Genomic DNA, 21,038 nt, shown 5'->3' on the forward strand with positions numbered 1-21,038 from the left:
TTGCTATGCTGGCGATAGTATCGACAGCGTCGACGTTGAATAGCATTTCTGGGGAGTTTTGGGAGAGGTGACATGGTAGTAATCTTGTATTTAGCACAGCATTGATGGGGGACCTACTTGCGTTGTAATAGGCTTTCAAGCACCCACACTGTCTTTCAATGAAGCGATATGTTTGTAAGCAGAAAAGTTGCCCTCGTTCCACCATTATTGTTTAGTTGGGTGGAAAGTATTATTTGTTCCCTCAATTGAAGCCTGATTTTGTGTATTTTTTCCCCGTACCCGTCAATCTAAGCTGTCAAAATGGTGGCCCCTCCAGTTTGAAGTGTCTCCTCTATCGTCCGGCCTTCAGCAGTGAGCGGTCTTTAATTGTTGCTGTTCGCGCATCGCAGCCACTGATCTGTTATTACTTGCAAAAAGCTGAATGCACGGGCGAAGAAAGTTCTCCTAATTGGCCTCTTAGACATGGCGGTATTGTCTCACTTGTAAAGATTCTTCGGGCTGCTGTGATTGGGGGAGCCCCTCAAAGCTTGCCTCGGCCCCAGCGCTTCTCCGACCCAGGTGCTGCAAGCTCGGCCTCCCCAATTTACGCAAATCTCTCGACAAGAAACAAGAAACCTTCACAATGAGTGGCAAGATGCGTTGATGTAGGTTCCTTTTCACATAATGTTCAATAACCTTTTTCACATTCACTGACAAGGGATCTACGAATTAATTCAATTATGCTAGCCATTCCATCTACAAAACGACCGCCCCTGAGTGAATGCTTTGTGCTGGTGCATCCCGATGAGACTGAATGGTTCTCCGTGGGGCTGGGCTGTATGCTGCCGTGTTGGGACGGCTCTGGGTGTTGACACAGGTCAACACTGCCGGTGTAGATACACTATATTTTATTGGTTGGGACATAACACAGCTCATGTTGGGTATTTTGGCTGGAGCGAGGGCTCTGTTCAACTTGTTTACTGAGACAACACCGTATACAGGCTCTCTCCCTACTAACTGCTTAGCAGTGAGAACTTAACGTTTTGCAACCTGCCGCTGTGGCAAGTTGAGTGTTTGAGCAAATAAGATCTTCCCTCACTTAAAATTAGATACATTTCTCAGCTTCTGCTTACTCTGATGAATGAAAAAAATATCTCTGGAAAATTGTTGTTAGCGGCTAAAAATATACTTTCATATCTAGGTTGTATTTTGAATGTCTATGACTTTGCCATGGCGTCAAACGTCCCTGTTTTTATACTAAGATGTGAGTTTGTGAAGTTAACACTTCTATCATTGCTCGATCAAGGGTATGTGTTGTGGGTTATTCCTATATGTTGAACAGGGTTGTGGATTATGGGGTAGTAATCTCAGCTAACTTTCCTGGGTGGTGGGGGAGCCTTGTGGATAAAGCGCTGGTTAATCACAATCAAGATCCAGGTTCGATTCCCCTCAAGGGTACAATGTGTGAAGCCTATTCTTGATGTCACGCCCATGATACGACTGGAATATTGCTAAAAGTGGCGTACAACATCCATTAATCCTCCAAAGGTATTATTTGTTAATGTCATTGCAGACGATTTGAGAGAAATAGTCCATCAATTACACTCAAATTTCACCTTGACAAGCAGACTGTTAGTTTGGGACACTGTTAGTTTGTTGTAGATAACAATATTGTTCTTGTATTTTTTTTTGAGATTCAATCAATTTATTGAGTATGGAAAATGTCCAATTTGAAAATCACTCTATGAAATGGCATACTTTGAACATGCCCTATATTTAGATAAATATGTCATGTCATCCACTTCCTGTTTTTCAAGTTAAATTTGTCTGAACAGCGATATAAGTTGCAAGTGCAGTGTGACATCGCACGGCAATTAGACGGCCGCCGTGCAGGTGTCCATTACCAAACTAACTAATGAACTTTTTACTGAGAGTTTTGTTCGTTTGACAAAAGAGGTAGAGAGAGAAAAGACTGCTAATGGTGCCATGCTCGTCAGAATAGATAAGAGCGTCTTTGACAGGTTCCCGGTCAAATCTTAAACCCCTTCACGGCTTAATTAGCACTTGTACAATCTAAGTGAGAGAGGGGCCTGTCACTCGGAGTGAGAATATCTCTATTAAAGGGAGGCTGAGAGGGGTGTCCAGTTGCTACCTACGAGAGGACAGCCGTATTGAGGACTCTCCAAACCAGTGGTATTGTTTCTGAGGAGGTGCGCCAAAAGGTGTACGGACACACAACTGCGATCTGGGAGGTAAATGAGAATTTCGTGACAGAGTTGTCAACGTCCAGATGATACGCCGAGGAAATTGGACCAACCCTAATTGTCATTTTCTTGATTAACTGAAAAGTTTCATTTCTTCCCTTCCTTGCAAACCTGTCAAGACCACTCACATATACAATAGTCTGATCAGGTTGTCCGCCAGTTTATCACTGAAAGTAGCTCTTGAGAATTTCACAAAAAATCGGGGTAGTTAAAAAGTCCATGAGTTCTTACAGTCAAGGGTCTGATGTCCCCAAAGTCCCTTGCTCTCAGTAATGTCACTGTCATAGCCAGGAAGTTTTTTGCTTTTGGGACAATAAGTTTTCGAGCAAACAAAATTCTTAAAAAACTTTGAATATATTAATGTGATACTAAATGGTTGACGAGAGTCATGCTGTTTCATCGTAAAGACTTAATAGGAGTTATTCCCCCTTGTATGATGGCTTGACTGTGCACTTGGTGACATGACAGAGCTATAGTGACCTTTGTGTTCCCATTCAGGGTGGACTTACGTTCAATATTGTCTCCGACTTGGTTCTTGACATATGTTTCGTCAAAGGATCCCTTTTTGCGTGCGTATCTGCATAGATACATATTCATGCTGCTCCAATACATCTGGAATCGACCCCGATATACTCGCTGGCAATATGTCGCGTATCTGCCGATCTCACCAGTATCTTGCTGCAGATTGGTCACGACTTTCTGGTTTATTTGTAAAGGACGTCATCTTGAATGATGTTGAATCATGTTGAATTGATGGAGTGTCTTGCCACTTCAATATATCCAGAATCGACCCAGATATACTTGCAGGCAATATAACACGTATCTGGCAACCATACAAGTATCTTGCTGTAGATTGGTCTACTTTCTGGTGTATTTCTGAAGGATGTCATCTTGAATGACGTTGAATTGATGTTGAATCATGTTGAATCATGTTGAATTGATCGAGTGTAGTGATCATTTCACTTTCATTGTATCATACACATGCTTGACATAACACACACAGTGTTCCTGTTGTCTCTCAAACTGTTACTGGGGGCAGAAGGGTTAATGTTTACTGATGTCAAGGGACGTCATTGTATATCGCGATGTCGATGTATCAGTAAGTGTTGAATGTCGATACTGTATTGATATAAATTTGTGAAGATAGATACTAATTTAATAATTCACTGCCACAGACACGTTTACATTAGTTATGATAACCATGGTGATGAAGGACAATTAGAATGACGAAAATTCAGTTTAAACATTTAATGGATGAGCCTAGTTCATATTTAGCTTTAAACTGATTAACTTTTTTCTGTACACATGCAGAATAATTCATTTTATTGTAAATCATGTTAATCGATATATCATTTCCGAAATTTTCGATCAATGACATCCCCATCAGTGATATCTGATCTTGGTTATCAACTTATTATTGCAAACTAGGTTGTTGCTTTTTAAACCTTTTTTGTGTAATACACAGTCTGTTGATGTCTTGTCTTGAAAGGTATTTGGCCCGATGTACCCATGGGGCCACACACAGGATACACCCACCATATGCCCCAAGTGACTGGTTGTCAACAAATTTACTCACAGAGTTATCACCCTTGAATTGCAATCGGGAATGTTTGATTAAGTTCGCTAAACTGCATTTCGAGATAATATAATTGTATAATTATGAATTGCAGTAGGGAGAAGTTTGGCGTTTCCTAGCGGGGTATATGAAATTTGTACCTCAGCGGAGTGGGAAAAAATCTCCTTTCAGCAACCAATCAGGAACAAGTATTTTTATGCAAATTAACATATAGTTGTATGTCCAGTACTGGATGACTCCATAACCAGAAACAAGAGGTTGCAAGAAAATACCTGAAAAGTTGGGGGAGTTACTGGGACTGCTTATCTTCCTCTGTTGGGGCAGTCTTGCCAAAATGCAGGAGTGACAAAAAGAAATGTGTTGTCAAGGTTAAAAAATAAATGCTGATATTATGTGGAGGATATTTAGTTTTTTTTACAGTAAGATATAGATGTCATACTTATGAAAAGGCTTTGTTTTTCTTTTGTAACGGGGGCGGCCGGGTAGCCTAGTGGTTAAAGCGTTAGCTCGTCACGCCGAAGACCCGGGTTCGATTCCCGACATGGGTACAATGTGTGAAGCCCATTCCTGGTGTTCCCCGCTGTGATATTGCTGGAATATTGCTAAAAGCGGCGTAAAACCATACTCACTCACTCATTCACTCTTTTGTGACAGAATTGCCCAAGACTACATTCAGTGCATTTAACTAATTTTTAATTTAAAAGTTGTCAGTCACGGATGAGTGGTCTAGTATACAGGAGTAAATGTAAGCTATTTCTGATTTGTTTTCTGATTGTGACTTTCAGCTTGGTCAGACCTGTTAAACAAATTGACAAAATGTCTTCTTTCAGACCATCGACAACAACACAACCAAACAAAACCCTTTGTATTAATGGATTGATCTCAGTCAAGTATTATGCCTTGTTTAGCAACAGCCCAGCCATGAGGTGGGGTTTCATACATACTCATTTACAAATTTAGGGATTTGAAAAAATGGCAGTGCTTCAACTACGAGGCTATTCCTTGTGGGATCCTGAGGATTTTTTATAGTTTTTTGGTCCACACATTAGATTTTTAGATTAGTTGTCAAATCTTCAAGTTTTGATAATGGATTAATTTTATTCTGTTTTTAGCAATGAATGTTAGTTCAAAAATTAATCTGTACACATTGACTTTAGGGTCAGACATAATTTATTGAAGAACAATTACACAAATTCTAGGGATTAGAGGCAACAGACTGATCCAACAGTAAGTGAGATATTTTCCAGTAATCCAATATTTGCACCACACTTAATTGGTGAAAAACTTGTATTCTCCAAATTACCCCTCTCAAAAACACTGAGTGAATGGAAATCACCCATCTGTTGCTGGGAAAACAGCCAAAATCTGATGATGTATTTCGTATTAATCATTTGTAAAAGTACCAAAACCATACAGATTTAAAAAGTGAATCGGGCAAAATTATTCTGTGTCATTGTTCATTGTACATTATGAATGAACATGATGAGTTTCTACTTCAGTGGATAAACCTGCCGAAGCCTTTGTTTCAAGATACTGTCAGGGGTTCGTATTAACTGGGAACACCCGGTAATATATCCCAGAGAAAACTGTTCAAGATTGATTGGGTATTGCGTTGACAGTATCGACCTCAGCCTCAAAATCCCCTCTTCGTCTCTTTCGATGACCCTCCATGCCTATCCATACCAGGCTGGATGAGCACTCGAGGCAGCTAGGCAGTATGTGAAGCTGGCGTGTGTAGCGTTACCTATCTGTGTGTGTGTGCGCGTGTGCACCCAGACAGGTGGGACAGCTATACCTTACTCTCAGCTGATCCCTTGTTGCACGTTGTATTGTCTCAGCTCAATGCTGTATCAGCTAACCAAAGTGGGGAAGGATCATGGTTGGGGCAAAACAAATGAGTAATTTTAAATTATTTAGATAGGACATTGAAAATGGTGTTTATTTTGTGTTTTGATGAAGCTTGGGTAATGGCAAGAATAGTTATTTTTAGTGTGTTGAGACTGTATTTGTGATGCCAAAATTATTTTTATTTTTTATATTTAATTGTTGTTTTTTTAAAACACTAATTATATGTAAATTGATTTGACCATCATCGATAATGTTTAATATTTAGGCTGAATAGAAGTAAAGCTACTTGGGAGGAATAAGGAATATTTCATTATTTATTAGCAGAGAGATTTAATTTCTGTGCTATAGATGGTTCCTTGAAAATAATTAAGCTTGAACTAAATATTTTTAAATATTATTATATGAGGAAAGATTACTAACAAAGAAGCTCCTTGAAATGAAATATGTTTAAAATTTGAAAAAAAAAAGTTATCATATTATTTTTTTCCCTGCTATTCCCCAAGTGACCATCCCTAATTATTTCAGTGGGCCATGGTCACATGGCGTATCACTGTTGGTGTTGACATCACTAATGGCCGATAATGTTTCTCCCATGTTTACTCAGGGCTCTTGCTATGGCTAATTTGGCATATGAGGGCCCAATATACCACTCCATTCAATGCGTACGACAACAGAAGAAAGACTGCGAGTCATTTGTTATACTTAGCTTTCGAGGGAAGATGGAGGTGGGACCACATCAGACTTAACGTGCTCTCCATCTTGGTGGTATCAATTAGGGCAAGTCGGCTTACTGTGACCTGGAGCTTCAAGACAAATCTGAAACTGCAGTTGACAGATGAGGATATAGATTTTGACATCTACTTAAGTGTGGTTATTAAGTCTGCTTGTGACAATTAGCTGAGGGTTTTTCGCTGGTGTTTGGCCGGGATTTCAAGTGCTGTCGTTCGTCACTTGTCGCCGTGGACTCCGTTAGCATCTGGGCCTTTCCTACCAGGGCTAATCCCTTCAAGAGAGCGGAGTGATAGTTGCTAAAACTGTCGTAATTATTCATGCAGGAGCGCTTGAGGCGTACACAAGGCTCCCCATGCTGACAAGTACGGAGCCGAGAGCTCCGCCAACTTCAAGTGTGGACTAACACTACATGTTATCCATGCCGATTTTAGCGGACGATTGCTCTCGTAACATTCCGAATCAAAATCAGCCCTGGCCAGAAATACTACCAACAGATGACTTATTTGCACCTTATGCATAAATTGTCTACGGCAACAAACGGCCACAAGCCTATAGTCTGAGTGGGTAAAGTGGTTCAAGTCTGTGGCAAGCACTGCGAAGAGAGACTCGAAACCCCTTTCTCACCATTTTGACAAACAAGATGTCTGTATTGTGCTGTAACTCTCCACGGGAAGGAATGCTTAAATTCTCCACAAGAGTTCTCAAGACAAACTAGTGAGGGCTCGTTGGCTCTGCTAGTCAATTTGTTGGCAAATAAAAGAAATAAACCTTGAAATAAGAGAGATATCAATTTATGAAGTGGTTAGCTTGGCTGTTGAATCTATTGGTTGTAGAAGCTGTAAAAACTCAATATGCAGGTTATTGATGAATACAACTTCAAAGATGCTTCTGTATGAAGAGTGCCGAGATGAAAGCTACAGGTTTAATAAAGAACATCCATGGAAAAGAATAAATATGGACATATTATTCTTGTTGCAAAATATGGAAAAATATGTTTCTTTTCAAAGAGTTTGGAGATTCTGGGTTAAAGCATTGATTGTGAGTTTCTCTTTTTGTGGCTTTAGGGGTGATTTGACTTTAGCCACTATTGACACTGCTACATCTGCAGACAGGAGCTATCAGTTGGCTTTGATCAATTATATAGTAGGGCTGGCTTTCGATATAGATTATAGAGAATGCTAATTGCTAACAGAATATCGATCAATTATCGATAAATATCGGAGAAGTAACTTTAAGCAAATATGCAAGAAAGTCCCGAAAAAAATCAACATATTTCACACCACTGGTGAGCAGTAACACATTTATACATGGATTACTTTGAGGACATTTATCAAAAACAGTTGCTTTCTGTCTTCGACAATTGACATCATTGACATTATTATCTATCTTTTTAGCCAGGCATATTATTTAGTCAACTGGCGGAAATGGGGACTGACAAAGACAGACTTGAAATTGTCATAAATCTGTTTTATGAGATGAAAAGATCCGTTTTGGCATGGATATAAGTTTTATTTTTAGTAAGTCAAGAAATTTGGTCGGAAGTAAGAAATAAAGATACTTGACCTGCAGCTTGCATCTTCTGAATGTTTTCTTCCCCTTGATCATGTATCAACATAAAGGCTTACCGTATTCGACGTAATAAGCGCAGGGCACTCTCAAAATTAGAAATAGGGGGCTCTTATTAAAATATTATTTTGGTGAAAAAAAAAACAGTTGAAAGATAAATTTCGTGTTCATGTACGACATATATTTTTCCAGATTTAATTGTCCATAATTAAGGTTGCATATAACACACGAGTGCGTATCATACGCGAATCAATGTCTTGTGAACATTGATCAATCGGAAGGGGTGCTAATTGGGATTGTTCACTAGCCAATATATTCGCAAATATCGCCCTGGGCGCTTATTAGAGCGGGCGCTTATTACGTCGAATACGGTATTCATATTGTTTGGTAAATTCTGGTGAAATTTTAGGCGCTTGGAAATTAGAAATTTTTTGACTTGGGATGGCTGTAAAATGTGGCCAGCTGGTTGATAAGAGATGCAGGAACAAAGAGTGGTACCCTCATCCTTGAGATGGTGCTGATACCTGTACTCTGGTCAGTCCTACTTGCGTTGCTGAAGTGAGTGATTACGTTGGGTTATCGCTGCTTCTAACAGTGCTTTAATGATAGCACAGCATGTCAGCTCCATGTGGCAGTTCATAGTGGCAAAGGTTGCCAAAAGCCAAGCCCAGATTTGAACTATCAATGTCAATTTGCAGCATCTCAGACTTCTGGATCACCCATCATTGTCAGGACACAAGCAACTTAGGATACGCACAATAATTACTTATACTTAGTGTCTTCTTTATATAAAAGTTATGTTCCATGAAGAAACGTGACGAAAGAGACCTACTTAATGGTTAAGGCCTCAAAATGTTTCGAACATGTGACAGGAGGCATTTTTTTATTATGTATTTCAACACATCCTAAAGGGAGCAGGGTACACAGATTGTCATCTTTGCTCTCATACCTATAAAAAAGGTTTTTAAAAAATAGAAAAAAGATTTGATGTATGTCAGATTGATCTGGAATACCCATCCCCGAGAAGATGCGGAGAACTTACTTGATGATGTTGCAGATTAAATTGTAGTGTTATGCCCCACTTATCCCCCCAACAAAGGCCAATCAGCTAGCAGCTTACTTCAAGCACCCCACATGCTCCAGTAATTACCACTAAATTTCATTGGAATGTTCATTTTAATTGCGACCATGATGAAAAGTGTGAAGAATTGCCCTGATTTGAATGAAATCACCCGAAATTTGCTGTCGTTTTTGTTGGGGAATGAATTGGAAGGCCACGCAATGAATGTCAATCGCTCGGACACCCTTGTGGGTCCTTGTCAAGCTCTCAATTCTAACACCAAGCACAGGTATTAGGCACATTGGCAAAATTTCGTTCGTGTAATTGTAATCCAATTTGTTGACAAGTGTCGAAGCGGCCAGTTGCTAGCATTGGTTTAGTCGGCTCTTCACCGTACCCACCAGTCAATTACGACTGATGGAGTCCACCAAAATTATATGTTTCGCTTCGCCCAATTAGATCAGCCCCTATTTGCAATCGTTGGCTTGTCAGTAACTTTTCCGAATCTGGCTTCGGACAATTTTGGTCATTGGGGAATAGGTTCATTTGATTCTTGCTCGATTGCTGAAGCTGCAGATTGAGGTGCTTGACGATGTCCTTGAGCATGTTTGAAATTCAGCAATTGAAGCATGGCCATTTTAAACATGAACATAGAAAGTATTGGAAGCCTGAGTTCTGTCCCTATTACTGATTGGTAAACTCCTTCCTGGGCATTTTTGCATACCAGAATTGGAACATATGTACTTAAGTTGTTGGTGATTTTTAAAATTCATAGGTTCCGAGCAAAGGGGGTGAAATTCATTGAAGTTGTTTAGTATGTATACAGAGAAATATTTATTTGGGTTTGTTGGTATATTTATGATCAGAATACACAAACTCTATTAATGTCCTTACTACAAACTGCAAAGACCAGTCAATGTACGAGACAAGATTCCAAGTAATCATTTTGTGTTGATTTTCTGAAAGAAAAAGTTATATCTAATTCTTTATCATAGCGGAGATTAACTCTATATTCATTTAGCAAATGAATCAAACATAATTGTCATAATTATTCAAGATTTTGAAATTGATTTTTTATATATTTTTTCTTCTGTTTCAAATCTCATGTAGAAGTTTTCATGGCATAAAGCATATAAAAAGGTATTGTTTTGGCAAAAAACTTTTAAAGAAAATATAAAATGGTTAAGTTTGTTTGGACTTTGTCGTGCATGTTTTCTTGTAACATGTCCCAGAGGGCATTCATGTGAACATCGTGTCAGCTTGTGTTATTGTGATATAATATTGACTCTTGTACGGACAAAACTGATGGTAATTGCACGGAAACTCCAGTCTAAGGCAATAATCCCTGTGCCATACTTGGTCACGCTTCGTTCACGGTCCACGCTCACCTCAACAACTTGTTCATAATAGCCCCTATACTTCTAATTACATCACAGATTGAATTTGGATGTATTGTAGAGACGCGCTCACACTATCAACTTTAATTGTCCCGACCATGTTTCGTTGCTGGTGCTTCTTTGTGCACTAACTATTGCTGCATGATTTTTTGGGCCGACGTACATATTGGTGGGTTAATTCTATTGATATTAACGATTGTAATGACGACCCAAGATTCGTGATGTCAGCTCACAAAGCCCCGTCTAGTGGCCAGGTCTTTGTTGCTGCCGATGACGCATTGCTACAGTCGGAAGACTAGTCGGACATGACATGAAATCATTATGCAATCAGAGACTGCATGTGAATAACTTCAAGTATTTCCTTTCTCAAATCCTTTTTTGTAGCTGGGCTAAAAGACACAAAGGCTCTGTTCTGGGTGTGTTTCTTTTATATGTTTGCGTGTTGAGATGCTGTGGAGAGAATCTCCATCTTAATGCTCTGAGCTAGGGTGGGAAGATGGTTGATAAACATAGGTAGTTTTGTGGAAGAGAGATTATTTTTTTAATACGTTTCTATCATGTTCAGAATATCCATTTATGTACATTGATCCCCTCTCTGATGGACATGTTCTTCAAGTTGTGGGATATGTAGGTTCTCAAAAGGAGAGGGTAGAAGGGAAGTGACAGATTACAGGAGTCAACCATAGGCTGTAAGAGTCATCAGACTGAGATATAGCTGATGCCTGAATGACATACAGTCATTATTCTTGGTTTTTTTCAAACCGACTGAATGATAGATATGATATGTGTGATTTTAGTATCAATTCTTCGTCCATCTGGGGATTAACTTGCAAATTGGGATTCATGTATATACTGGTATGTAGGTTAGTTATATATGTATTTATTTTATATTTATATACTGTTAGACACAATGGCGACATTTACAATGGATGGAAAAAAGGTGTTTTTGTTTTCATGACAACCTTCCAGGTTAATAGTTTTCATGAGATTTTTCGACTTGATGGTTAAGATGTTTTGCAATGACATAGGTTTCCGCCATGTGTTTTGTTCATTAGTGAGTGTGAGAATAACCATCTTCATCAGCCACACTCAAAATAATGGCTCCAACTGAATAGATTTACACGTTAATTAAGTTCCTGGGGTTTTAACCCATAACCACGAAAAGGTAGAAAAATAATATTTACAGAATATAGAGCGCACTGAATTTATGAAGTGTATTGTTGATAGAAAAAGGTTGGAAACACTTGAGGTTAAATGTAAGAAGTTGGGATGGATAGCTGAGAGGAGAGACAGAAACGGAGCAAGTTATCTTGGTGCACGAATAGTATGGACTCTCAACAATAATAGCCCCAGGCTTGAAAAAAAGTGTGAGTTCTCACAGTAATTAGGGTGTGACGACTCGCTGACAAAGACTTTAAAGAGACTACATGTTTACCACTAAGCCGCGTCTCTTTCTGCTGTCAACCGATTACACTTGATATTAATTTGCCTCTAATTTAGTCAGATAATAGTGTTCGATACTAGCCTTTTGCACAGCCGTGGTTTTGAAGGGTTTTAATGCTGTGTATCGAACTGAGGTTCACCGCTGCTCTTGCACCCGTCAAATGGTTGTTTTCATTTGGAAATGTAAAGATGTTCGACTGAGGTGTGGTTGAAAGGCACGCTTTTACCTGCCGAGTCCTACATGCAATTAATCAATATGAGTTCCTGAAGGGTATGCTAGCTTTGTCTTCCCACCTCAAGATACAGCACTTGATCCGTCTCCGACGAGCTTCACCACACTTGCCTGACTGTTTTGCATTTTCTACATGTGTCTCCTTCATTTTCTTCTTTCGTGTGACATGTTTTTACATGCAATAATTCCGATGTTTAAGCGGTACTCCGGCTGTCTGAAGATCCTTTCAGGCCGAGGTAAGGTACTCAAGAGGCTGCAAGTGGCTGATCGTCCTGCTTGTCCTGCCATCATGGGACTTAGCGTACCACTTTGCTCACAGTGTAATGGACACAATAATTGACACATACAACTAAATTCAAAACTTATCTGTTATGAATATATCTGATTGTTTGATTTGTCGCCTCTTCGTAAAGATTTTCACAGCCAGTGAGGCATTGATTGTATCTACAGCCCCCAGGTATTGAAACATAGCACGTCTTTGTGTTTTGGTTTAACAAACTCTCTCAATCTCAGTATGCTAAGATAGCACCGATGAAGACATTTTGTTTCAGGGCATCCTTGTTGCCATCAACAGATGTGGGATGAAGAAGTTCACTTGATAGAGATAATATTTTGAGAGTGTGTGAAGAGTGTTGTGTAGATAGGAGATACACAAGTTGTGGAGACGTTGTAGCGAGCGGTTGTAGGGCATTTAAGTATGAAATTAAACGTTGTTAGTCATCTCTTCACATGTGAAGATTTAATCTTTCGTGGAGATTGATAATAATTGAACAGTAGGTATGCTTTGGGTTTGGTTACTGAAAGAAGAGTATTGTTAATACCATGTCAAGTATCGTCAGTTGCTGTGGTTTGTCAGCTTTCATTGGATGTGATGGTTGTGGACAGGGTTGTCGGGAAGTTTGTTGGGGTATTGTTTGGTCCAGGAGACATGAACGTTGGTCCAGGGAATATGAACATTGGTCCAGGTAATATTAACATTGGTCCAGGTAATATTAACAATGATCCAGGGAATATGAACGTGGTCCAGGGAATTGAACACAGGTCCAGGGAATATGAACATTGGTCCAAGGAATATGAACATTGATCCAAGGAATATGAACATTGATCCAGGGAATATGAACATTGATCCAGGGAATATGGACATTGGTCCAGGTAATATTAACATTGATCCAGGGAATATGAACATTGGTCCAAGGAATATGAACATTGGTTCAGGTAATATTAACATTGATCCAGGGAATATGGACACAGGTCCAGGGAATATTAACATTGGTCCAGGTAATATTAACATTGATCCAGGGAATATGGACACAGGTCCAGGGAATATTTACATTGGTCCAGGGAGTATGAACATGGGCCATAGTTATGTTGTAATCAAACAATTGATCAAATCATTTTGTAATTTTGACCCAATTGCACAATATTGTCCGTCACAGACTACTCATAAACCAGAAACACAAATAAGAGGTGATTTACCCCTTAACTTTACAAGCTAGGTTAGACCTATTCAGATCAGAACAAAACCCAGCATTAATCCAGAAACAACCACTAATCCCTTCTAGCCAAGCCTAGGCCATCTTGCCTGTCCCTGGAAGGTTAATCACATCTCTTCAGATGGTGATGTAACCATGTCAAGATGTAAAGCCACTTGGTCAAGCACCTACTACTTACCTACCTACCTGAGTGTCTATCCCTGAAAGGTGAGGAGTGAATAGAGACCGGCCCTCTACCTCGGGGTGGCAGCTCCTTCACAGCAGAGCTTCACCCTTACCCAGCACTAATTGCAATTGTACAATAAACAAAGCACCTGCCATGTACTCTCTTCAGGGTAAGTTTGTCACCTGCTTGAATGGAGTGGCCTGTGATGTGGATATTGCTATTAAGATGGATATGTAGGGGATATTGTTATTGTCATGTAAGTAGTTGATTTCTGTCAGCTTGGATTGTCAGGAAGATGTTGTGGAAAGATTTGAGTGAACATGTTATCAACATGACTGATATTGTATCCTTCGCAGTGATACACCCGCGAAGGTCCGGGCTCGAATTGGCCTTCAGCAAGCCATGCTTGTTGTTAGAGATGACTAACGGGATCGGATGGTCAGGCTTGCTGACTTGACTTGGTTGACAATGTCTTATCCCAAATGTGTAGATTGATGCTCATGATGTCAATCACTGGATTGTCTTGTCCAGACTCGATTATTTACAGACTTACACCGTGTACTGAAATATGTGGTGTTTAACAACAAACAAGCAAACAAACAAAATTGAAAGTGATAGTGTTCTTTGGGCAGTTTGAGAGGGAGTTTGGTTTGGTGCCACATTAGCACCATTCCATCTATTTGGGGTGTGCCTTCAAGAAGAGGCAACACATTGTATCCACATAGAGAAGAAGACCAGGGTCTGTTCATGCCACTGTGCCGACAGTCTCGATGTTTGTCCATGCCTTCAACCTCTGGTGTTCTTGACCCAGACTTACTTACAGGCTGCTGCGGGTGCTGGAATACTGGTGACTGCTGGGTAGAAGAACGCCCACTCATCCAATATGATCAAAGCTCCCTGACACTGTAAAAGACACATTCCTGGTTTTGGGATTATGCTTTTGGTGAAAACAGCATAAAAACAACACTCATATGTCAGCTTCATAAAAACATCATTCATATGTCAGCTTCATAAAAACAACGTTCATATATCAGCTTCATAAAACAACGCTCATATTTCACCATTATGAAAACAACATTCATATATCAGCTTCATAAAAACAACATTCATATATCAGCTTCATAAAAACAACATTCATATGTCAGCTCCATAAAAACAACATTCATATGTCAGCTCCATAAAAACAACATTCATATGTCAGCATTATAAAAACAACATTCATATGTCAGCATTATAAAAACAACATTCATATGTCAGCTTCATAAAAACAACACTCATATGTCAGCTCCATAAAAACAACATTCATATGTCAGCTTCATAAAAACAACACTCATATGTCAGCTTCATAAAAACAACATTCATATGTCAGCTTCATAAAAACAACATTCATATGTCAGCTTCATAAAAACAACACTCATATGTCAGCTCCATAAAAACAACATTCATATGTCAGCTCCATAAAAACAACATTCATATGTTAGCTCCATAAAAACAACATTCATATGTCAGCTTCATAAAAACAACATTCATATATCAGCTTCATAAAAACAACACTCATATGTCAGCTTCATAAAAACAACATTGATATGTCAACTTCATAAAAACAACATTCATATGTCAGCTTCATAAAAACAACATTCATATGTCAGCTTCATAAAAACAACACTCATATGTCAGCTCCATAAAAACAACATTCATATGTCAGCTTCATAAAAACAACACTCATATGTCAGCTTCATAAAAACAACACTCATATTTCAGCATTATGAAAACAACATTCATATATCAGCTTCATACAAACAACATTGATATGTCAGCTTCATAAAAACAACTCATATTTCACCATAATGAAAACAACATTCATATGTCAGCTCCATAAAAACAACACTCATATGTCAGCTTCATATAAACAACACTCATATTTCAGCATTATGAAAACAACATTCATATGTCAGCTTCATAAAAACAACTCAAATTTCACCATAATGAAAACAACACTCATATGTCAGCTTCATAAAAACAACATTCATATGTCAGCTTCATAAAAACAACACTCATATTTCAGCATTATGAAAACAACATTCATATGTCAGCTTCATAAAAACAACTCATATTTCACCATAATGAAAACAACATTCATATGTCAGCTCCATAAAAACAACATTCATATGTCAGCTTCATAAAAACAACATTCATGTCAGCTTCATAAAAACAACATTCATATGTCAGCTTCATTAAAACAACATTCATATGTCAGCTTCATTAAAAACAACACTCATATTTCACCATAATGAAAACAACATTCATATGTCAGCTTCATACAAACAACATTCATATATCAGCTTCATACAAACAACATTCATATGTCAGCTTCATACAAACAACATTCATATGTCAGCTTCATAAAAACAACGTTCATATATCAGCTTCATAAAAACAACGTTCATATGTCAGCTTCATAAAAACAACATTCATATGTCAGCTTCATATAAACAACACTCATATTTCAGCAATATGAAAACAACATTCATATGTCAGCTTTATAAAACCATCATGTGCAGGTAAAAGTGCAGGATGTTTTTTGTAATTTTTTGCAGATCCAAATTAGTAGATACGTGGATGGAATACACTATAGAGAAACTTTTTAGTTGGCTGGCACATCTGATGCAGATCATCTGGATGTAAGGAAGGCTTTCAGGGTTGACGAGGATTCCATTGTACAGGAAAGAAATGTTCGCACAAATAATGAGTTCCTTTGAAGCTTGAAAGTGGATTGTTTTGGCTTGTAGAGTGTTCGTGTATTTCTGTTGGTTCTGTCATCAGGAAAATCATTCAACACTAGGGTTCCACTTGACCTATAGTACCATTCCAACTTTTTGAGGAGAGTGTTCTGTGGGCAGTTTAGGAGGGAGTTTGGTTTCTGTGCCGATTTAGCACCGTTCTTCCCATTTGGGAACCTGCTGGAGAGTGGCTTCAAGAAGAGTCTTCACAAATTGTACCCATGTAGAGAAGTAAACCAGGGTCTTTAATAAGCCAGTGGCGACAGTCTCGATGTTTGTAACTGTGTCTATGTCTATGTCTAATGAGGGGGGCACGGGTGGCAATGGCAGCGATTCCCTGTGCAGAGTTGAGTTCCTTGGGCACGCCAGAAACCTATGATTGCGGGTTCGAATCCCGGTTTGCACCGATTATGTTTCTAGGTTTGTCAGCACCATACCATGCTCATGGGTTTCACCAAAGTGGTAAACGTCTGAGACCTGCATCACTTTGAGCTTTCCTCCCATGTTAGGCTGACATGCCGTGATATAACTGGAATACTGTTAAAAGCGGCGTTAAACCCAACTCACTCACTCTCTATGTGAAATGACTGTTGTGAGCTTTCTGATTTACTAGGAGTTGGGTTGTCAGGCTCTGTGGCTTGGCTGAATGCCTGTCATTGTACCCTGTGGTATGGGTCATTGTACCCTGTGGTATGGGTCATTGTACCCTGTGGTATGGGTCATGCCATTGTACCCTGTGGTATGGGTCATGTCATTGTACCCTGTGGTATGGATCATTGTACCCTGTGGTATTGGTCATTGTACCTTGTATGGATCATTGTACCCTGTGGCATGGATCATTGTACCCTGTGGTATGGGTCATGCCATTGTACCCTGTGGTATGGGTCATGCCATTGTACCCTGTGGTATGGATCATTGTACCCTGTGGTATGGGTCATGCCATTGTACCCTGTGGTATGGATCATGTTTTTGTACCCTGTGGGATGGATCATGCCATTGTACCCTGTGGGGTGGATCATGCCATTGTACCCTGTGGTATGGATCATGCCATTGTACCCTGTGGTATGGATCATGCCATTGTACCCTGTGGGATGGATCATACCATTGTACCCTGTGGGATGGATCATGCCATTGTACCCTGTGGTATGGATCATGCCATTTTACCCTGTTGGATGGATCATGCCATTGTACCCTGTGATATGGATCAGTTCTCATGCTTTCAATCACTGGTTTGCCTGGTCCAGACAGATATTTATAGGCTGCTGTGATTTATCTGAAATAATGCTGACTGGCATTTCACAACTTCCACTCAATCACATGTTAAGTTGTTGGAAGTGCTATTAGAGGCTACTCACTAAGTTGGGTGTTGCAGTGTTCATTGGAGCGTGTGAGTTAAGTGTCTGTAATGAGATTGTGTATGGTTGGAAGGAACAGCACTGGGCAGTGATTAAGTCGATGGAGGGGACTCCAGCTAATCAATAGTATAGGTATAAGATAGAGCAGTAAGGAATGCCCTTGCCACTAGTTTAGTTCCAGTCTACCTGCTTCAAGTGCCAACAGTAGCTTAACACTGACATGCACACCTGTGATTTTTCTCACCTGTAAAACAAGGAGGAGATTATCTCCTCATCTACTTTACATCGCTTCAGCAGGTACAAGGACTCTCACTTATGATAATATCCTGCCCATTACCGACTCCCAACAGCCCCTCACCCAGATTAACCATTATGTTCAGGTATCTCGAACACATGGAGAGGCCATGACAGCCTTTCACTCGCCTGCCAGTAAATGGATTTAGGGAGAGCGTTTGTGTTGGGGCTTGGTCCTCAGCCAGCGTGATGCCAGGCAGACAATGATGTAAGCTAGAGAATTCTGAGGATGTTACGTCAGCGTGGTCAGCCTTGGCAGCCTTGTCCAGTGTTCACCTGAGTATACAGACCATGTAATGTCCTGTTAGAGCAGAGCAGTTAGGTGTGGGGAATTAAGCAGGCATATTGAGCTGATTGGTGTTATGCTGGTGCACATGGTTGGCTGATTATAATGGGGACAGGTTGAGTGTTATTGTAAGTTGGGCTGCTCGTTGATGTATTAGTGAGGTATTGTAGGTTTGTCCCTTGAGGTTGTATTTTATTTCATCTGATCTTGTCATGAATAATTGCCCATCCGGTGCTGAAGATGACATGGGTATGAGTCAAGTCATCTTTTACTGTCAAGTTATTCCCTCTAGTAAACCAGAGATAAAAATCAAAATCAAAGCCTCCATAGCCAAAAGATGGCAAGCCCAGTGGGACGCAAGTATGATCGGCAGAAGGTTATACAAAATTCTACCCAAGATCCACCAAAAGCCAAACTCTTACTCAAATGAGATGAAAGTTGAAATTTCCATCTCACGCCTCAGACTAGGTCACAAATAGCACTATGACAAGGTTTGTCCATCTTGCAATCAACCTGAATCCATTGCTCACTTGTTACTGGAATGTCAAGACCACGCCCCAGCCCGGGCTCGGTTTAAACAAGAATTACAGTTAGACCCGCTATCTGTCATAGATCTCCTAAAGCCAAGAGATGCAATAGCGAAGGCCAAACTAACCTTATTTCTGAGAGATGGACAGCTACTCGAACGTATATAAACAGAACAGCCAAAGATAAAAATGAAAAAATATATCAATATATGGAAATAGAAATCATATCAATACAAAAACAGAAATTCTGTGAATACCAAACTCGCAATAGATACGTGTACCCTACTCACACACGAGTCCCAAAGAGGGACAGGTCAGCCGAAATTGTTAAGGCAGAAGTCGACCTCTTAAACACTTAAAGCAACAACAACTGTCAAGTTAGGTTCTGCAGGGCCACACAAACTGAAATAGCCATAAACATTGTCTCTCAGTGGAGGATATAAGCTGAGATATTCTAATGCCAACACCACCAATCACACCATATCTATCTCTTAAATAAGATGATCATCAAAACAACTACTCACCAACTCATAGAATTACAACAAGGCATTCCCTAATGAAGTCAAAATTAAACGGTAGGATATAAAACACCCAATCTTCTTATTCCAGACAATACCACTTCCCATGAAATAACCTCAGCAGGACCTTTATCCTAGTGTTACTGCTCTAGATCCATATTATTCCCATTCTTCCCATATGATGTAATTTTTTGTCATCTTATCAATATTTTCAAGGTGTGCCCAGAGTGCATAATTTGTTCCACAGGAAGCATTCGTAAAATCTCCAACATTAACATCATCTTCATCCTTGCTGATGTTGCTGTTATACTTCTGGAGTTGTGACCAAAGTCATAGGATGCATGCCGTGATGTAACTGAAATACTGCTCAAGGCGGTGTTAAACCGAATTTACAGCACTGTCTCTACCTATTTGTTGCTTTGTTACAGGTGGGAGTCAGTATGGAGGCTACAGCGGCGGCAGTAGTGGAGGTGGTGGACGAAGGTCAGTATGAAAAGGGAAGTGGGTTGCACTTTTGTGAGCAGCATTTGAAACAATGTTTATTGCGAATACATCCGTCCTTTCGGTTATTTTTCGAAGAAGAAAAAACAGTTTTCCTCCTGTTTCACCCTTTTCTTTCATATTACTATAGATTAACTGAGTAGTGTATATTTTAAGAGGATGTAACTTCATGGTTCCTCCAGAATCGGGCACACGAGTGGCGATATTCGCTGTGCAGAGTTGCGTCCCTTGGGCACGCCAGAAACCTATGATTGTGGCTTCCAATCCTGGTTCGCCCCGATTATGTGTCTAGGTTTGTCAGCACCATACCAGTGCTCGCGGGTTTCACCGAAGTGGTAAACGTCTGAGACCTGCATCTCTTCGGGCTTTCCTCCCACATTAAGCTGACACGCCGTGATATAACTGGAATACTGTTTAAAGCGGCGTAAAACCCAACTCACTCACTCACTTATGGATACTTATGGACTCTTTGCCATCCTTGACTTGTATGTAATGATCAACAGTACTTCAAGCTGACAAGATCCGTCTTCCCGAGGCAAGAGTTAACTGACTATAAAAGTCCAGTCTCCACACTTGCCAAACTAGGCTGGAATTCTTGGACACAGTCGTAGCACCACCAGTGGCTGTTATGAGTGATGTCCCTTCTAAGCCTCTCCTGTGGACCAATCAGATGCCACCTCTCATATCACTGGCATTTGCTTCAAACCAAATGGTGGCGCCAGGTCAGGACGATCTGATCGATAATCAGTATCTATATTGTGATAAAACATCGCGAAGTGCATCAAATCACCTGAGTACCTTGATAAAAAACATGAAAAGATTTGGAAAATATCTGTTGACAACGAGTTGGTGGTGCACATGCATGACAGATTACAAACTGGATTTTGAACTGGATTATGTATAGACTCATTAGTCCAGCCAAAATGTCACTCCATAATACAAGCCTAGTTCGGCATGAGTGGAAACTGGACTTTTAAAGGCAGGAAACTGGACTTTTAAAGGCAGTTAACTCTCTTGCCTC

At 39.9% G+C, this 21,038-nt stretch overlaps 1 protein-coding gene across 1 annotated transcript in view; it reads left to right on the forward strand.

The window, feature by feature from the left end:
• The window catches only part of LOC124132351 (5'-3' exoribonuclease 2-like), a 62,298-nt gene that overhangs the window by 36,287 nt on the left and 4,973 nt on the right, over positions 1-21,038 (forward strand). The window contains exon 31 of the mRNA XM_048403234.1: positions 19,945-19,999. Coding sequence (XP_048259191.1) covers positions 19,945-19,999 — 55 coding nt within the window. The remainder of the gene's footprint in view (positions 1-19,944; positions 20,000-21,038) is intronic.

The sequence above is a fragment of the Haliotis rufescens genome, unplaced genomic scaffold (genome assembly GCF_023055435.1).
Source record: "Haliotis rufescens isolate VD_foot unplaced genomic scaffold, xgHalRufe1.0.p SCAF_3, whole genome shotgun sequence".
NCBI classification, from domain to species: Eukaryota; Metazoa; Mollusca; class Gastropoda; order Lepetellida; family Haliotidae; genus Haliotis; species Haliotis rufescens.